This window comes from Dermacentor variabilis, chromosome 10, assembly GCF_050947875.1.
Source record: "Dermacentor variabilis isolate Ectoservices chromosome 10, ASM5094787v1, whole genome shotgun sequence".
NCBI lineage: Eukaryota > Metazoa > Arthropoda > Arachnida > Ixodida > Ixodidae > Dermacentor > Dermacentor variabilis.
In genome coordinates, this window is record NC_134577.1 from 14,219,385 (window position 1) to 14,238,683 (window position 19,299).

The window sequence follows — 19,299 nt, forward strand, 5'->3', positions numbered from 1 at the left end:
GGATCAGCCGCCCATCCACAACCAGACGCCCTTTACGCGAACCAACGACGCGCGAAAGAGAAGGGATCAGCTGCCTACGATCACCAGGACCCGCGGGCTGCCACCAGCGGAGGACAGCTGGGAAAAACATCGTCCTGGGAAAGTGGGTGCCGCCGCCACGCACAGTGGGACTCACTGCATGTCACGTGACGTTCACTTGAGCAAGATCCCGCCTACGATTTTAATGGGCCTGTTTAAAGGGCCCCGCAATGTACTTTTTCGCTTTATTCTCTTATCTTTCACCACCCATTGAATAAACCGCCAAGTTTCGCACGAGAAGTCGTCTCGTCCCTGCCTGATCGCCATGGTCTACCGGACGCATGCAGCCTGCCGACAACGCCACGCTACCCAATAGTAACGCCGGTCGAGGTTGAAGAACCAGGCGTCGCAGCAACTGGTCGGCAGCGGTGGGGTACACAGCCCTGGAGAACGCAACAACTGGCCGACTGGGCGGAGAATGCCAAGCAGGCCCAGGGCCTTACTTGAGCCAGATCCCTCAGACACCTTCCCCCTCTCAATAAAGTCATTACCACCCCCACCGCCCGTATAGCAAGTAAGCGCGAACATTCGGTTGCGCATTTATATCGCCAGGTTGTTCGCCGTGCGAAGCTGTTCTTCTTCTGTTAAACCGTGAGCAGTATTTTATCAGATCAAAGCAATAAAACCGTTATTGCAAGGGTTCCTTCCGTAATAATTGGTTTGATGACAAAGAAACGGGAACTGAGCTGCTCCGGGCACTTCAGGTTTCTCGGCAAAGCGAGGCCATTTCTGAACGAGATTTAGGTAGGATAAATGTAAGACAAACCTCACAACTAAATGTCTTTGGTGCGGCTTTTAGAACACGGATTACGGCGAACGTGAAGTGTTAGGACATGCCTAGTTAAAGCTGCATTGTATTTAGGCAATTGTCTTAGCAAGCAGTCATTTAGGAGCGTCAGTAAGCCCAGCACTTATTCACGTTGCTCGTGGTTTCGATGCTGAAATAACGAGACTAGATATTTTGGTTCTTAGTGCGCAACTATTTGCAAAAAGTTAAAATATTTTAATCATCGGTGCTGACTTTTGTCATGGTCTAAAAATGAAAAAAAATACAATTTTACAATTCAGTCAGAAAAAGAAATAAAACGTGTTGGTGCAAAAACGTACAAGCACGATCATTTATTTGTTATGTAAAATGAGTGACATACAGACAGCACAAAGAGGCGTCCGGTCACGAATGTTCCACCATTCACAATGCAAGAAGCCTGTTAAAAGCATAGCACTGATATAAAAAGCATAAAGAAAGAACATCAAAACATGGGAGATATATGCACTGGTGCGAAGGAGACAGCAGCAAACGAACGGCAATAAATACAGAATGCATAATTGAATGTTTCTATACAGAAGAAAGCGTAAAGCATAAGCATTTCATAACACATGGCAAATCAACTCTTAAACGAGCACAAGTAGCTATAGCACCAATACAGCAGTTTTTATTACTCAGACATTTCTTTTTTTAATAAAAAAATTGGTTCTCTTCAATCGTACCCGACGACTCAAGTGGTCGTTTGCAAGGCTGTCGAACTGTCGATGAGAGGGACTGAAGTTTGGGTTTCGTGACATACGCTGGAAGGCCTTCAAAAATCCCTGTGACGGCATTAGGCGTCGGCTTTTCACGCTCCGGGGACACGGCGTCGCAATTTATAGCGAAATTGTAGGCAGCGATGATGTCCGAGACGTTGAAGTGTATCGCACACAAATGCGTATATTTGCATTCGAAGTTAAAACCACCACTCTGCCGCCCGCGTCCGTTTCTCGCGCTGCTCCTTGTCACTCGGTAAACAAAACAGCGACACCCTTTCGGTCGTTTCCTTGCAGCCAGAATGGCACCCCGGCACGTAACACATGTTCGGCATCGTCGTTCCGCCCCGCCACTTCAGCTAAACAGTCCAGAACGCGACAAACAGCAGCGCAGCACGTGCACAGAACGCACGACGCCAATCAGAAGCGCGTCGCTCTGCCACAGAACACTCGCACCGCGCAAGCGTTTCGGTACGCGAACGATGCCCCATGGGTGCCCCCTGAAGCACAGTGGCGCCGCGTCGAGGCAGTTTTGAGCAGCGCATGCACCCCTCCCATAGCGTGACGGCGGATTTTCGTGACCAGAAAACACGGAAAGGACTCTGGCCATACCGCGGCAAATGCTTCGCAGAATCACAATCCAAAATCTATCATAGCTGTCAGTGCGACCGTGCCCTCAAATTAAAGCACTGAGGGAAGAAGCCCCCGGTCGCCAAAGACAATATATCAATAGGCTAATCAACGTTTAATGAAAAATGAGTAAGATATCAGCGTCTCTGCTTGCGCGGAGACGCTGCACGATTACTTTATTTTTTTTTTCAAGTCAGTAAACTTATCAAAATAGCCGCTCACTAACACAGCCTTCCTCCCGAGCCATCATGCCCTCGCAGTGCAATACAAAATGAAGTGAGCAGGTATGGCTTCAACTTCTACGTAGTGTAAGGGAAGTAAAACCTGTAAAATGGCCATGTTACGTACAGCATACGCTATACCAAAGGAGGCACTGGCCAATGCCTCCTTGCTATACAGACCCAGAATCTAAGCTACGTCTGACTAATATCACAGTTATTGCTGAAATAGTCAAGCGCAACGTATGTACATGAGACGTCAGCAAATTTCGGCAAAATATAGCTAGTGACAGGTGACCAGAGTATAAACGCAGAAGGCAGCGCACGGTTGTAAAATTATTGTAAAACGCAAACGAGCTCACCCTTACGGTATTGCCTCCACTTCTGGCGCACATCAAATAAATAAACAAAATAAATAAATATAGATAAATAAATACATAAATAAATATCCGTCACTTAACAAGGCCAAAATAAATATTTAAGAAAAGGCGGGAAGGTTGAACAGCTGCTCCAAAACATCCTTTGGCAGCAGACCAATATGGCTACCTCCCTCTACTAGAAACCGGCAAGAAATGGCGGCGGGGAGGGCGATTTCGGAGCTCCTGTCTCATCCCTTCCCGCTTCACGCTCGAGTTCGCGGGCGTAATGGCTACGGTGTCAAGCGTCAGTTTATTATATGAACACGCTCTTATTCTTTATGTTTGCCGAGGCCGTGCATAATCATGAAAACCGCTACAATACCCGCTTCATGTATACAAGAAGCGAAGTGGGCGCGAATTCAGAGAAATGACAAAACCGCAACTTTTTTTTTTTTTATGCACTCAACATTATGCTTTTTATAATGAAACTCGGAGAGGCAATAAATATGGCAATGTACATATTAGTTTCATATGTACTCACATTTAGAAGTCCTGGTGATCTCAAGGTTAGTAGAGGCAAACCGTGTTCCTTATTTTCCCCGGGCAGCCGTCCCAACTGTCCGCACTCAGTTTCATCGACGAACACCTCAAGGAACCCAGAGTCTTGTGTCACATCGACTTGTAAGCTACCGAAGAACAAAAAGCAGCTTGTTTTGTCGAAATATCCAACCGGTGCGCGATCACAGAACATGACGCGACAGTTGCGCAGGAAATACGTTGCGCTTCCCCCCAGGAGACCATAGTCCACACAAGGAGGGATGGGGGGGTGACAACCACCAAGCCCGCCGTCTCCGCCGCTACTGCGAGCACTGGGTGCGCGCGAGGTCGTCGGCCTGGCTCTTAGTGCCGTGTGCAGGTGTTGTCTTATTGGTTAAATTGAACCACGAGATCTGCCGGTTCGCTAGTCCGGCGAAGACATGATATAGGAAGGCGCTGCTTGCGGCTGTGTTACGCGTGTCCTTGAACTCGTTGACCGCGCCAGCTGTGTCGGTTTTAGCGGGAAAAAGAAGACTCCGCGCGTTTTCGTTTGGGCGGGAAAAGGTGATTTTGGCGCGAAGACGCAGAAGTACATGTTTGATGGTGACATTGAGCGCTGTTTGACAGGTGAATATTTGCACTACATCGGTGTTGTTTTTTTTTTAATGACAACAAACGAAAGAGATGTAGTAACCCTCCAATGAAGACGCCTAGTCGCTTCCGTTTTGAATGGCCCGTCCAGTTACCTGCACTTAATGCGTAACTAGTCGCTGTGTTCCTCCTAGAAAGTGCGATTCCGAGGAAAGCTCCTGTGTTTGTAAAGTAAAAAGCATAACCGGGAGTACGCACTAGAAAACTACTCTTAATTGCACTGTTGTCATACGTTTGATATGGCGACGCTCATAGTGTGCGCGACGGTGTGGCCGCTTCCTTTGGTTTTTATCTCGTCGCCTTACTTCAGGTTTGCTGCGCGCGTACATTTCCGACAAGCAGTACTCACCTGAAATTTTCCACCAATTGCGCAACAACTTTTGGCCTGCTGGTGATTGGCGAGCGCGAAGCACAACCTCTGTTATTTCTTGGTAGTTGAAGCAGCAGTGTTATTCTAGATTTTGTAGGTGATTGAGATACTGACGGCCGCACAATAGCGATATTAACTTGCGCGCTTCGCGTCGTCTTGATAAGCTTTTTAGCGACAGTTGTGATCTTGCTTCTTCTTCATTTCTGTTGTCCCAGGTTGTCTATGCGATACAATACAGTGTATCTGTATGTGTGTTTGCACGCGAGATTAGGTGCTCTGCAATCCATTAAACTGTTTTTCTACTGTTCTTATTACCCATATTATTTTGCATATATCTGAGTGCTTACGAACTGTTGACAAGGGTGTTAAGACCTCTGTAAGGCCTTTTCCTTTGACTCCCCACCTTTCTCTCGATTTCGCAAGGAAATAACCAAATTAACGAAATGAAATTTGCGCAAAGACTTGCCATATTCTGTTCGCCATAATGGTGTACTGCGTGTCCATATCCCGTGGTACCTAAGTTTCAGCATTTAGTTGCCTTTCGTGGTACTACAACGTAGGCATGCAGCTTTTATAACACGTCAGTGTTGCAGCGATTCTCAGCAACTCCTTTGGTATGTTTGCTGTCTTGAAATAAGAATACAACCTATGAGGTAAGGGAAATTGATTACACGTACGACTCGGCGTGGCGACGAAGTTTTGCAACGGTTTTAAATGCTTCCAAGATGGCGGAGTTTCGTCGTGTGCGTCATGATTTCGGAGGCCATGTTTTTTTTTTTTTTTAACCTACAGTGCTGTCATCTTGTGTCTTCTGGTAAGTGCAATGCGGCTTTAGATCTGAAATTTACCCACTGGAAAAGTAGGGTTCGTTTTGCTTTCTTTTACATTCAGAATGCTATCGGCAGCAGTGGTCAAGAAAGTATAAGCTCAAAAACTCCCGGTTACGCCAGCTTGACGTGGCAACGACATTAGACAATGGCCTCCAGCAACAATTGTGGATTGAATGTTCCGCGAGCTTAAGAGAGCACCCGTCGTCAAACTGCGTAGGTCTCAGCTCTCCTGCAAGCTCCGATTATTCATTTCCGTTTAAGACCTTGTATTATTATTTTCTCTGGAACTTTCCTTGCACAAGACCCTACTACGTTTTACCTCACCTTACCACTTTTCGACTAGTCAGTGTCAGTGTGCTGGATCCAGTCCTTCCGATGAATTTGATTCAGAGACCAACGATGATACGAGATTTTTAATGAAAGTTGATTTCGGCCATGCGACGTGGAAGGCTAGCTGCTTTCTATATATGGAGATAATTGAGAATGAAAACAACGCGCAAGAACGTAATAAAGTGAAAATAACAAGGTCAGAAACCAAGACCGCGCACAGAAATGACAACGAGAGAGAGAGAGAGAACTACAGCTCTTTGACGATATGTAGACAATTATGCCGGCGCACATTTAAGCGCCTACATGCTACTCTGGCGCAGGAAAAGGGTTCATTCAAAGACAGAAAGGTGGTAGAAGGAGGAGGAGGGCGAGGAATGGCCAACACATTTCTTAACATTTCCCCGCGGAATGAATAGAGAAGGCTGGGCGAACAGCGACACGTCTGTTGTGGAAAAGCTTCTCGCTGGAACACCTCTTTTGAACTACGTTGTTTTGATAGGTAGTGCCAGTTGTCCAGTAGCGCAGTAGCGTTGTTGTCCAGTAACGCACTGGTCTAGTAGGTGCAAAGGCAATGCATGTGTACTTGTGAATTTGAGGTATTTCGCAAAGGTGCAAAGGTTGGCGCGGTCGTCGTTAGAGCGTTCCATCTGCTGTTCGCGCTGAGCTGCAGACTTATTTTTTCCCTACAATTTCTTTTGGGTGTGTCTTTGTCAGAATATGAATCGATCTGTTCAACATCAGAGTCATGTTGGGTGCATCGGCTAAAGGACTGTGGAACGGCTCGATGAAGATCTTGCTCCTTAGGTGAGACATCGTCTTTGTAGTCATATGGACATAAACAGAGATTTGGGAAGAACAGTGGCGACAAAGAAGCCAAAACATAAACAAAGGTATCCGGAATTCCATTCGATATTCCATGCCGAATGTTCGTTGAGTACTCAACTCTGTATACCTCAAGGGCGTACGTTTCCTTCCGTGGGTCCCATTTAGCAATAGAGTCTGACGATGTTATACGTCTTGCACGGCCCGAGCCTATGGGGGGATCACTGAGTGGCTTCCTACAGATGACCGTAGCTAAAGTGTTTCAAGCCACAATGAACTTACATTTGAAACTGAATCGGAAGCAGAAAGGGGAAACGCAAAAACTAATTTCTCCGCAAACAGGGCCCTTCGGGCTACATTTTCAAGATGTCATTTCATATACAGTAACATTGAAAGCCATGGCACATAGTGCGGGCAAGGCCATCCATCGGTCAAGTCCCTGTTGGCATTCTGAAAACCAGCCGCCTTTGTTTTTATTACGGAATCAATTTTTCATCGTTGCCCGTAACGATGCAACTTCCAAGAGAACATTTTACTTCCCAGGATCTTCGAAGAAAGTAGAAAGCTACGAAAGTTCTCTACAGAGACGTGATTGTCTTGAGCGCTTCACTTCTTTTTATATATTTTATTACTTTATTTTTTATTATAGCGGGACGGGAAAAGGGTGTAGTCACCGAGCCATGGCATCAGGGGAGGCTGGAGTAAGAGAGATATAAGGGAGTGCTTCAATTTCAGAAGTTCGCTTTATGAAGGGCAATATTTTCACATTGATGAGTAGCATCAAAGTATGTAGGCGGTCTGATTATGAACGTGAGCCTGGAAAGCTCCCACAAAAGGCATCTCTTTAATCATGCAAAAATATCGGCACAGACAGCCACCCTGCGTTCTTTGGCCGCTCCACCTAGCGTTTGGGCGCGTTTGTGCGACGCTGATAATGTGCAATTGCAATGCGTGCTCACTGACCTGGAGAGGCAAAGCAGAAGAGTGGGTCTAAAAATTAATATGCAGAAAACTAAAGTAATGCTTAACAGTCTCGGGAGAGAACAGCAATTTACAATAGGCAGCGAGGCACTGGAAGTCGTAAGGGAATACATCTACTTAGGGCAAGTAGTGACGGCGGATCCGGATCATGAGACGGAAATAATCAGAAGAATAAGAATGGGCTGGAGTGCGTTTGGCAGGCATTCCCAAATCATTAACAGCAGGTTGCCATTATCCCTCAAGAGAAAAGTATATAATAGCTGTGTCTTACCAGTACTCACCTACGGGGCAGAAACCTGGAGGCTTACGAAAAGGGTTCTACTCAAATTGAGGACGACACAACGAGCTATGGAAAGAAGAATGATAGGTGTAACGTTAAGGGATAAGAAAAGAGCAGATTGGGTGAGGGAACAAACGCGAGTTAATGACATCTTAGTTGAAATCAAGAAAAAGAAATGGGCATGGGCAGGACATGTAATGAGGAGGGAAGATAACCGATGGTCATTAAGGGTTACGGACTGGATCCCAAGGGAAGGGAAGCGTAGCAGGGGGCGGCAGAAAGTTAGGTGGGCGGATGAGATTAAGAAGTTTGCAGGGACGGCATGGCCACAATTAGTACATGACCGGGGTTGTTGGAGAAGTATGGGAGAGGCCTTTGCCCTGCAGTGGGCGTAACCAGGCTGATGATGATGATGATGATGATGATGATAATGTGCATAAATTTAAAGGTTTCTAAGAAGCAAGTGAGAAATGATTGTAGAGAAAAGCATTAGCCTTTGTGCTCTGCTTACAGTCCCTTATCAGAGAGAGTACGATCAGTCGTAATTGAGGGTTACGATAGCGTTACCATGTGGACAGACTTGTCTGCATGGGGCGAGCAATTGTGCGGGCGGCACCAACGTGTGTGCGACAGCGGCAAAGCAAGGATGACGGCAACGGCATGAAGACTGTTTTCTCTCTTTCTCTTTATATATGTAAAGCTTTCCTTGGCTTCACTGTCTGTTAACTTTTCCTCCAGCAAGGAAACGTTCAAAACTCGTTCCGTTATGACATGGGCCGAACCAGAAGGCGGTACAATACTGCACAGCGACTTCGTGGTGTCATCTGCTGCGAGAAAGTGGGAGAAGCTATAGCCCGCTCGTGCACTGGATGCGTGCGAAAGACACCGGCAAGTCTGTGGCGCGCACCTTCTCGCTTGTGCTATGCGACGCAGAGCGATCGTGAACGGCATTGTATTCTGTAAATGGAGCCAAACGGTATTGTATAGAGTTTCATGCAATCCCCGGATAGGACTGTGGCGCTATCTAAAGCCAGAAGGACAAAGTTTAGGCAAATTCATGCACTGCCTACCATTCCCATGCTGAGTGCACGAACTGCCCTCCTTGCAGCTCCCGTTAAGCTCCCGTAGACAAGCACTCAGCGTGGGAATGATAGGTAGTACATGGATTTGCCTAAACTTTGTCCTTCTGGCTTTAGATGGCTTCGTGCCTTTGCAAAGTGACCATTTTTAAGAATGTTCTGCATTATAAATAATGACGTAAACAATAACATTGTTCACAGTAAAACAGTAAAATCGAGTTCGAGAGTAAACGTGCGAGTAAATGTAAAACTTCTTAACAAGACGTAACGGCTCCCATACAGAAACCTTGTTCACATCGGGGCGAAAAAGGTTGAAGTGCCAGTTTAAACAGGTTTTAGCATGTGGCGCAAGCACCGTGCACGCGTAAGACGGGGGGAGGATTCCTTCGTTTCGATTGAGCGTGCGTCCCGTTGATTGTATCTCGAGGGATTCCAGGTTCAGGCGTGACTTCCATTTTCTTTCCTGGACGATTAGTCAAGACTTCATCCAGTCAACATTGTGCTTAGTCGTTGCTGCGTGCTCTACCAAAGCATTCGAAGCCACCCCTTTCTTATCCACATCGTCTTGATGCTGGCACAGGCGCTGTTTCCCGTCTCCCCGATGTAGACGCAATCGCAATTCGCACAGGAGATCTTGTAAACAACGCCAGGAAAGGCTTCCTTCGGTAGCTTGTCCTTCCCACTAACGAGTGCGTGCACCATCTTTACGCTGCATGCGTAATAAGGTATCGCTTATTCCGTGCAGACCACGTTCCAGAGCACGTTCCTTCGGACGCGCAATGGCAGGCTGGGAAGGGTTGAACAAACGGCGCTCCACAGCACTGATGAACGCAAGGGGGGTGACCGCTCGTCGAAAGATCTTTCCGGATTGTCTGCACGTTGGAATTTATGTCTTCAGGTGCAAATACGGCTCGCACGGCCCAACAGGGAGGCAACTATACTGACCCCTTGCGAGCGTCAGGATGAAGAGACAAGAAATTCAGGTACCGGCCAGTGTGTGAACCCTTTCTAAAAACGTTGAAAGAAAGCGCACCGTTGCTACTTCTTACCAACACATCAAAAAATGGCACCTTCTGGTCTGCCTTCATCTCCACCGTGCAACTGAATGGAATATGCTCAATTGTTTAGATGCGCGGTGAAAGCTTTTACCACGAATCTAAACAGTCAAGCAGATTGTCTTGATAGAATCTTTACAGGGTTTCGAGAAGACAAAAATACAAATAGTATTTTTAAAAACGTTTTCTATGCGATCTTAAGCATGTAATCTGACTGGTCTTAGGCGTCTTTAGAACGTCGAAAAAGGCCAAAAATCTGTTTTATCCGACGTAACCCTGAAATCTACGTTTTCAAGACTGTGTGTGCTACCTGCGTGCACAGTGTCGCACACGCAGTAACCCAATTCGGTCCAACGGTTGGTTTCGAACTCAGCACAGCAGCCTGATGCAACAGACCACGGACTACCAGTGACTCAGGTTGGCAGGAAGACGGTTAGATAGAAAGACAGTTCCCTCAAAGTGCGTGAAGTTACCAAATAATGCTCGTTGCATTAAAAAAAATGTTTCCAAACAAACTTCGACAATAGTTCCTCTTACCCCGTCCGCAAGAGGACGAGGCTATAAAAAGAGGTAAACCATTGTATCAATCAATCAATCAATCAATCAATCAATCAATCAATCAATCAATCAATCAATCAATCAATCAATCAATCAATCAATCAATCAATCAATCAATCTCTCACTGAGTTGGCAGAGGGGGCTGCGAGGCAGACGGAAGTATTTTATTTATTGTTAAATCACCACTCCCCTATATCGTATCATTCATAATAATTCAGCCGGCAGCCAAAGTTTGCATTGTCAAAGACGAGCGAAAGTAAAATATGCACTTATCCAAACTCATGCTGTTCCACATGCCCTATAGCAACAGAGTGTCTGAAACCCAAAGGTTAAAGTGTGTGCAGTTCGTCAATTCTCCGCTATTTCCGTCTCCCTCCGGAGATATACGTACATATATATAGATGTATATGTATAGATATATATATAGATGGTACATATAACAGATGCTCAGAATCAATACGTAAAATGTGCTGCCGTCCGATTCTGCCGCTAATCCCGCTGATATACAGTATGTAGCCTGATAAACTCGCCACCGGTTCCATCTATTTGAACAGCCGGCACTTCTGCCTCGGGTGCATGGGTGTATCCTTCTCGCAGTGGTAGGCGACACTGAAAGCCTTGATGTTCTTGACGGCCGCGTTGCAGGCAAACTCAGCAGCTTCCGGATCGTCTCGGCCGTCGCAGAGCAAATAGCACATCGCCACGAAGAAGGACTTCTCGCTCGAGAAGTCCCTCAGCCCTCGATGATCGCCTACGCCGAGGAGCTTGCGGTTCTGGTACGTTTCCCAGACAGCAGGCAGCGAGGCGGCGAGGTACACGCGTTCGCGGGGAAACACAGTCACGTTTTCCGCCGCCGGTTTGGCGTAGCAGTCCAGTCTCCGGCCAGCTTCGGCGAGCAGCGGAGCTAGTGATTCGTTGCGCGACAGCCTTGACACGAGAAGGTGAATGGACGCGGCTCCAAGGATCGCGCCCAGGCCGCCGTAGTTGGCGCTGTCGGTGACGTCCCGGTGGAACACAGGCACCATGGCGAAGTAAGGAGGGAGGCGTACGGACTGTCTTGCCGAGTCGAAGGCGACGAAGTGGTCGTTGTTTCTTATGTCCGCGATGTAGCTGGTTGAAACCTGCGAAGCGTACTTGTGCGTTGACTTGTTTATATAAAGAAAAGGAAAAAGCTGGGTTCTCACGAGCCAAAACCACGATCTGATTTGAGGCACGGGGGAGAGGGAAGGGGGGGGGAGGGGGGTGCTCCGGATTTATTTCCACCACCTGTGGCTCTCTGTCGTGCAACCAATGCACGGAAGCGAGTGTTTCTGCATTCCGCCCCCATCAGAATGCGGTCATCCGCGACCGGGACCGAACCCGCGACCCCTACATACGCCACGCCATGCAACAGGCTATATAGCTACTACGACGAGTGTGACTTGCGATTTATTGCGATAGCAATCATGCTGGTCACTTCAGGTGCCTTCGCGCCGTCGGCCTGCATACAGCAGTCCTGGGTGCGAAGGATCGCCGAATGGTTGAGATCACGTGGTCTGTCGCGGGCACGAGGGCGACAGCGAGTACGAGCCGAAAAGGCATGGTGCCTCGATCCGCGTGGTCTTCCCACGCGCCGTGCTTAAGGTCACTTCATCTGACAAGTTTCGCAGGTAGTAGTAGTAGTAGTAATTGGTTGTTTATTCTAAATATCTATACTCGTGGACAACTATATGTGGTTTTGAAGGGAAAGCTACGGACGCGTGGCTGCTAAACATGTGTTAAAGCGCCAAATAGACCGGCAGCGTTTGACAGTGCTTTTGGTTGCTCGGAACAGAAGCTGAATCGACGCAGCTTTCGCGTGCGACGGTTTGGTGTTTCCTCGGACGCGGAAGGAAAAAACCGCAAAATAAGTAAATATTTACAGTCAGTGGTGCGTTCAGTCTTATTGAACTGTTGCTAATAAGGTGTTTGTGTTTGCTCTTCCCCAGCCTAAACTAACGTGGATCAAAACGCGGCACTCTTTTCAGAAGCGCTCTCACTTGTGTGCGCTTTGCCTCCGTAGATTTTCCTTTATAGCCACAGAAAGTGGAACGTGATAGCACTCAAGGATCCCTGACTGCTTCCCACGCTTCTCGGAAACTGCAGCGTATGTATCCATAATGTTTACCGGGAAACGCTGGCGGCGAACGCTACGCACGAAGGCGAGCGGGCGAGCTTTCTGGTAGAAACGCGGCCTCTTGCGTGGGTCGCGCATGCGCGGAGGCGAGCGCCGTCTGGATGGTGTTGCAAGGAACCGAACGCAGCACGCCGCTCTATGAATGGAAACGCTGGAAAAGGGGTTTATATGTTTGAGTTTCTGCGTAACAGAATTATGTTTTCTGGTATATTCAAATTACAATCCGACGCTATCTGTAGGTTGAGGTTGTAGTTTACGATTTCTCTGATGCCTATTAATTTGAGGAATACCATTAGTTCAGTAACGCCTCTGCGCCACGCGCAGTGCCTGCGTGGTTGTGGTTCGGAATGCTTTTTCCCTAATAAAGGTGCGACGCAAGATGCCGACAGCGGATTTTATGCGACACGGGGCCCGTAACGTTAAAATTGCCGCTGGCAGCAGTAGCTATCGGCTGAAACCTGAACGGCGGCCAACAGTAGAGAAGGGAGGGGGATTCGAAGGGCACGGAAATAGGAGCAGTGAAACAGTAAAAGGAACGGAAGCACGGAAAATTCGCTTCGGGACGTTACAGGCGATGCTCATCGCACCACGTTGTGACCGCGAGTGCTCGGAGGTCACGAGTGAGCGCTGTACATGTGTCTTTGGGCGGCGTTATACCACCTTTATACGGCGTAACACCACGTCTATACGGCGTAACACCACCAGTTTGTACTGGCCATAAAAATACGAGTCTTACTTCGCGTAATATTCTAATGCCTCGCTATCGCTGTAGCGATACAGGTTCGCCCTTCGGGCGACACGCCGATTTTTTTGTTCATTTGTTCTAGAAACGTTGAAATGCAATTTAAGTTGCTCGTACCGGGATCAGTATAATGAGAGCATTGCGAAGGTACTATCTGTAGCAAAAGTTCTCAAGCCAAATTGCTTACGATCCGACCGAAAATATCGCAGTGCATCGGGTCTCCGTTAACCACTCAATAGTCTTATTAGCGCCTATAAGAGATCTATATATAACGTGTCTCAGTATATCTCTATACGTCGATATTACACTATAAGTACTGGCAACTTTAGCGCTGTCACATGACAGGAAGTGCCAGGTGAGCATGACCACTTTCGACCCCCCCCCCCCCCAGCTTTTGCAACAGGTATACGCAAACGGCACACTGGACGTGGGCTACATATAGTGCACGTTTCCACGACGTCTACGACAGGCAGCACCTACCTGGTCCCAAATTCTTTTCGGAAGCCGGGCCGTCGTCGCGGCGGCGTTCACCCAGTTGGTGAAGAACGACGAAGGGTGCATGTCGCTCACGTTAGCCAACGCAGCGGCCAGAGCGCCCGGCACCGAAAACCGCGAGCTCTGATAGAGCACGTCTTCGAAGTCAGCCTTGGTTACGAAGACCTCGACTGAGTGCGGAGGATCCATTTGGCTGAGCCAGGGTGCAACTTCTAGTCGCCTGACGAGACCTGTGCCGATTATGTCCGCCATAACTTTCACGCTGTTCATGACGCTCTGGTTGACCTTGGCCACCGCGAAGTGCTGGAACAGCGACCAGCCGAGCAGGGACTCCGTCAGCTGCAAGCAGTCGGCCGCGCTGGGCGTGCTGAAAGACGGGTCTCCGCTAGCCGTCGGGTCACGTGCTGACGCTGACCCGGTGTACCACAGGTTCGAAAGTGACGCGCTTATGAACCGACCCATCGCTTGCAACACGCACCAATCGAGGTAAAAGTGCAGATCTTGCTCTGCTACTTCCCCGAGGACGTCGTCGAAACGCTTCAGATACTCCGGATTGCGAACTCTAACCTCTGCCGATGTTGCAAGCCCCAAGTCATTGGTGACCAGAGCCTGCCACACCCCGGCTTTCACATTCGGCGTGGAAGTCTGGAGCGAGCTCACGGTGTGCAGATGGTGCACGTAGTCTGCGCGGCTCCTACCGTAGTAAACGAGCTTTTCCAGCACTACGCTCTCCACGTCCTCGAACTTCTTGAACTCCGAGCCACTCGGCCTGCTGCTCTGTCCCGCGTACATCGTGACGGTGTCCGCGTAAAACACTTCATAAGTTCCGGAGAGCCGCATCCTGTCTCTCTTTTCTTTCCAAGTGGGAAGGACGGTGCCAGGCCCAACGCTCGCGTACGGATCGCCTTCTTCGCCGACGCGGCTCCTCTTGATGTCAAGCAAGGGAGCCACTCGGAACGTCGCGTACACCTTGGCCGCCGTACCTATAACGTTGGGCGCCTGGGAAAAGTTAGGCCACACGACACCGATCTCCATAAGCTTCCCCCTAAACTCGGCCAGCTCAGTCTGCTTGTCGTACGTGTTCGCAAGCAAGCAGGTCCGCAGAAAGAGCGCCACCTTCTGGACCGGAGTCTGACCGATGGCGGATACCACGAAGTCGTCGTTGGCGAAGGAAATCAGGGCGCGGCCGAATCTTTCCACGAGCTGGCGGTACACCGAGGTGTGGTCACCCGCAAACGGCGGACCGCACACGTACTTGTAGAAGTTGACGCACGGCTGCACGCTCGCGTTCACGCTGGATTTGAGCATGTCGTTGAGTTCGACGCAGGCTGCCGACTCGCAGGCGACGCGGCCGCGCTTTTCCGGTGACGTGAGCAGGAGGACGACAACGACGACGACGCAAAAGCTGGCCACGACGAGCGCCGAGCAGCCGACGATGACGGGGCTGTAGTTTTGTTGTTCCGACATGAGGGCGCCCTCGCGCAAGCTTCCCCTTCGAGACAGTGACGTCTTGCGTACACCTCCCTCGCTCCGCTTCCCTCGCGGCGTCGCCGACATTTTCTCGCGAGCGTACGACTCCTCAGAAATCTCGGGCGCAGTGCGCATCGGTGGAACTTCCGGTGATTCTTGGCCAGTGCGCGCCTTGTCGGGCGTCGGCAACCAGGTCCTCGATGTGCGTCTGCTGGACCACCGGTCAGGTAAAAGGGGAGGAGCGGAGTCTCTGGTATAAGCATGAGTCATAATCAGTGAAGACACTCTGTCGTCATCGCCCTTTCTCGAATCCTGCGTTCTCGGAGAAGACGCCAACAAAGGAAGTCTTTCGGTCTGTCCAAGCGCTGTCGAAGGCGACTCCATGGTCGGAACGAGCGTGGAAGCTTTGTCGCGAGGCAAACTTCGTTCAGAAAGCGAAGTCTGGTCGCTTCGGGACGCTGACCGCGACCGTGCAACTGAATTGGAGTAGGAAGACGGGCGCCCGGCACCTCCAGAAGATGCGCGCCTGGACGAGGTAGCCTGCTTCTCCGAAGGCACCCGCTTCGAAGACGAGTGCGCAAGCTTCTCAAAAGACGTGCTGCTTTGGTCTTCCGCTCTAATCTGAGAAGGGCGCGTTTGAAGTGTAGCATAGTCAGTAATTGGCTTTGGCGGCGCGGCTCGTCTGTCCGCCGCAGCGTTCGTGGAAATGCTTCTGCCTGGAGACTCAGCTCTTCCTGGGGCGGCCAGCAGTTCCTCCCGCTGCGAAGACTTCGCCACTGACTTTTGCTGCGTCCCCCCGGAGGACTTTCGCCTACTTCTACACGGTGCCTTGCCTGCTGTCATCGACGAGGAATATTTCTCCTCTGAAGGCTGACTTTGAATTCGTTTCAATGTAATCGAGCTTGTGTCTTCAGGAACGGCGGTCCTTGCGGTTTCCTCAGCGAAGTTCCTAGCGCTTGAAGCCACCTGTTATTAGGAAAAAAACAAATGTATAAAATTGGTGCACAAAGCATGTATACCGGCTGTCCCTCAGCTAAATGTCACCAAGAAACAAAACAATAGATAAGACGAGACTGGTCACGTAATGCATAGAGTAAATAAACGGTAGTCTATCAGTTACAAAAGTGTGCCAGCGGTAGGGAAACGCAGTCGATGGCATAGGTGTAGGTAGCGTGATGAGATTAGGAAATTTGCAGGCATATAATTGACTCAGCTGACACAAGACAGCGGTTATATGATGGGAGAGGCACGGAAAGGTAAGAGCGTTCGTTGAAATGGAACATTTAGAAAGCTGGCCATGTCCCCTTCGTTATATGTACAGGTCATTTCGTAAAAGGCGTTCGTTCTAATGGCGTTCGGCTGTGTTACAAATGTTATCTGTCTTAAAATTACCGTTCCCGACATTTGGAAATTTTTCAACGAGCTAGGCCAATTTCAAGTTGACGCTTTGGCCCCTTGGCTACTGATAAAAAGTCGGTGAATAATTTTGATAACATATAGGCTATCATAAGCTAAGTCCACTGCTTTACGAAGACCTTGCTGAAACACGTAGTACGTGTTTCAAGGCAGTGTCGCCTACCACATTCAATGCCAAAAAAGGAAGAGGAAGAAGAAGTTGTATAAGGAGTGTGCAGGCTACGCAGTATGCGCCCGAGGACTGCAGGTGGAGAAGTCAAGTGGCGATCAAAAAGAGGAGGGGGGCGAACGCACTTGTTCTTCGTTTCTTGAAGGCTTTGTACGCTCCTACATGTATTGTGAGCGCCACAACAAGGATTAACATTACAGCGGACTTGATTGTCTATCAAACAATGTTCGCTTCATTGGTCACATCAGAGCGTGCAAATCCCGTCAATTAAGGCCTGAATAACACACTGAAGATGTCTCAGCATTTCTGGCTTGAAGAACGAAACTGCGCGTATGTGGGCGTAAACCAGAAGACAGGTAATATAGCCACAGCTTCGTAAACGGCGCCCGTCGTAATCTTTTCGTAACACTTCAGCATGATGCGAGTAAAATTTGAATTGTTTAAGTACGCTTATTTTGCCTTAGTTACTGCTCTAAGGAATGCGACATTTATAACGAGGTGACCTACATGGCAAAGGATAATGCCGGCACTTCGTTAGACAATTTAAAGGCGTTCGACTGTACGGGACAGGCGCAAATCGATGTGTACCTCGACGTCCCTGCGGTCACCCGGAGGAGAGGCAGCTCCCGAGTCGGCAGCTCTGCCGGTAACCGACTCGACGGTCGCCAGCGACGACCGTCTGCCCCGTCTTCGGTGGTCACGCCCAGGACGGCGGCGACCAGGGGCATTCAGCTGCGAAACCGGCGGGGCCGCTGAGGACGTGGTGGCAATGTTGCTCTCGGACAACGGAATCGTGACTCCATCCGGGTCCGTGCTGGAAGCCGAGGAAATCTCGCCCTGCGATGCGCGCTTGTTTCCACACCGCACGCTAAATATTTTGACACGCTTACGGGTTTATAAAGGGCGCGTGGTTTGCGACCAAGTTGGTCGCACTTTGGTGGAAAAGCAGTTGTTTTGGGGGAGTCGCTCGCTGCTCGGTTTGTCGCCCGCGCGACGGCAGTCGCAAACCTACTGAACCAAAAGAGCGGCGCAGGAGCAGGCGATGGCGACCTATAGAGTGATGACGGTGAGAGCACAAATGAAGGCATAAATCGCGATTATATTTCGGTGAGGCGGCGGGCCGGTCACGCTTGCCGATCGCCGCGAGTAGCCCCTTGGTCGCCAGTCGCGGTCGGTGGCGCGACCTCTGTCAATCACCGGTGTGAATGCGCCCCGAGGGGCGACATCGATTTGGTGATGGGGACAAATGACGTTTCCTTTTTCTGAAAAGCAACCGTGATGATAGCTGCGGCACCAGACACCAAGGCTGCATGAAATAAAGTTTAATAGCTACCGCTATCGGACTTCCGCGTGTAGGCTTCGGTACGCGACGGCAGGTCATAAGCAATACTCAGTTTTCAACTACGCCTCCTCTCGTCGCTGATGCAGACCGAGCTCGACGTCATGAACGAAAGAAAGTTTTTATAGCGCAAGGCTATATGTAGCCATAAAACTAATCAGCACCTTTTTCAACGAGCTAGACCATTTTCTAATCGGCGCTTTGTTTGCAGGGCTACGGACAATAGGTTGGTGAATTTCGATGAGATAAGCTATCATAAGATTCCACTGCATTACGTCACTGTCATAAGTTAAGTCATAAGTTAGCCATAGAACTAGCCAGCGCAGGGTTACGTTCGACCAGCGGAGGCTGGCAATCTTCGGGGAAGCGAGTCCCCAACCGAACGACGCCACCACGTCTACTGCGGCGACTCGCTTTCTAAGGATGACAATACGACAGTTCCCAACCGAACGGCGCTATCATGTCTACTGCGGCGGCTCGCTTTGAAAAGACGACAATACGACAGTAACCAGCCCATCGGCGCCACCATGTCTAGGCGCGGTTGGCGGACCAAGTATTGTTAGTGGATTCGCCGCCACCGTTTGTTTGAAGCGGTGGAACTCCTGGAAGGTGTTTTGCGGCGCCGTCTCAGGGGCCTTAGAAGTCGTCAGTCAATGGACAGACGCGGCGGCCACTGTCTGCGGGGTCAACTCTGGGACCAAGAGGCGCCTGCTCAGGGCAAGACCCGTGTCTGCGAGAGCCCTCTCACTTCGGTGTGGTTAGCGAAACCTGCGCAGAAGTCAGTGTGTTGTTGCGTTTCGCCTGCGACACGCGGTTTTGCCGGCGCGACTGCGGCGGGGCGGCAGACATTTTGGCCCGTGCGGCGTCGCCGCAACGCTCCCCGCCAGGCGTTTCCAGGCATGTTCCGATGCCACGTGTCTTCATGTGCGTGTGTGAGTGTATGTGCCATTGTGCCCGAACCAGGCGATGCGACAGCAGGGGTCATCCTCCCCTTCCAGTCATTGTGCCTGAACCAGGCGATGCGACAGCAGGGGTCACCCTCTCCTTCCAGTCATTGTGCCCGAACCAGGCGATGCGAAAGCAGGGGGTCACCCTCTCCTTCCAGTCTTTGTGCCCGACCGGCGGCAGTGTGCGTCACCTTAGCCCATTGTACACTCACGTGCTCGTCTATTGAGGGGTTCCTTCTTGCCCTCAACTGCGAGAGTATAAAAACA

General features: G+C 49.7%; 2 protein-coding genes across 3 annotated transcripts in view; both read right to left on the bottom strand.

The window, feature by feature from the left end:
* Window positions 1–3,557, bottom strand: part of LOC142559895 (neutral amino acid transporter B(0)-like) — a 35,537-nt gene extending 31,980 nt beyond the window's left edge. The window contains exon 1 of the mRNA XM_075671584.1: window positions 3,348–3,557. Within this exon, the coding sequence (XP_075527699.1) occupies window positions 3,348–3,557 (210 nt within the window). The remainder of the gene's footprint in view (window positions 1–3,347) is intronic.
* Window positions 3,558–10,419: 6,862 nt separating this feature from the next.
* On the bottom strand, window positions 10,420–18,847 carry LOC142559962 (endothelin-converting enzyme 1-like). 2 transcript variants are annotated; one of them, XM_075671677.1, is made up of 3 exons: window positions 17,335–18,847; window positions 13,677–16,127; window positions 10,420–11,420 (listed from the first exon to the last, which is right to left on the bottom strand). In XM_075671677.1, the coding sequence occupies exons 2-3, from the start codon at window positions 16,002–16,004 to the stop codon at window positions 10,842–10,844; spliced, it is 2,907 nt and encodes a 968-aa protein (XP_075527792.1). In that variant the 5' UTR covers window positions 16,005–16,127; window positions 17,335–18,847; the 3' UTR covers window positions 10,420–10,841. The 2 variants fall into 2 exon arrangements, with proteins under 2 accessions (XP_075527792.1, XP_075527793.1); XM_075671678.1 differs by lacking the exon at window positions 17,335–18,847 and having other exon boundaries at window positions 13,677–16,225.
* Window positions 18,848–19,299: the final 452 nt, after the last annotated feature.

Bases quoted from the DNA above. Each gene is read 5' to 3' on its own strand.
- LOC142559962 (XM_075671677.1), bottom strand. From the start codon at position 16,004: ATGACAGCAGGCAAGGCACCGTGTAGAAGTAGGCGAAAGTCCTCCGGG. The intron at 11,421-13,676 runs GTAGGTGCTGCC...TACGCTTCGCAG, and splicing joins CGAAAAGAATTTGGGACCAG to GTTTCAACCAGCTACATCGC.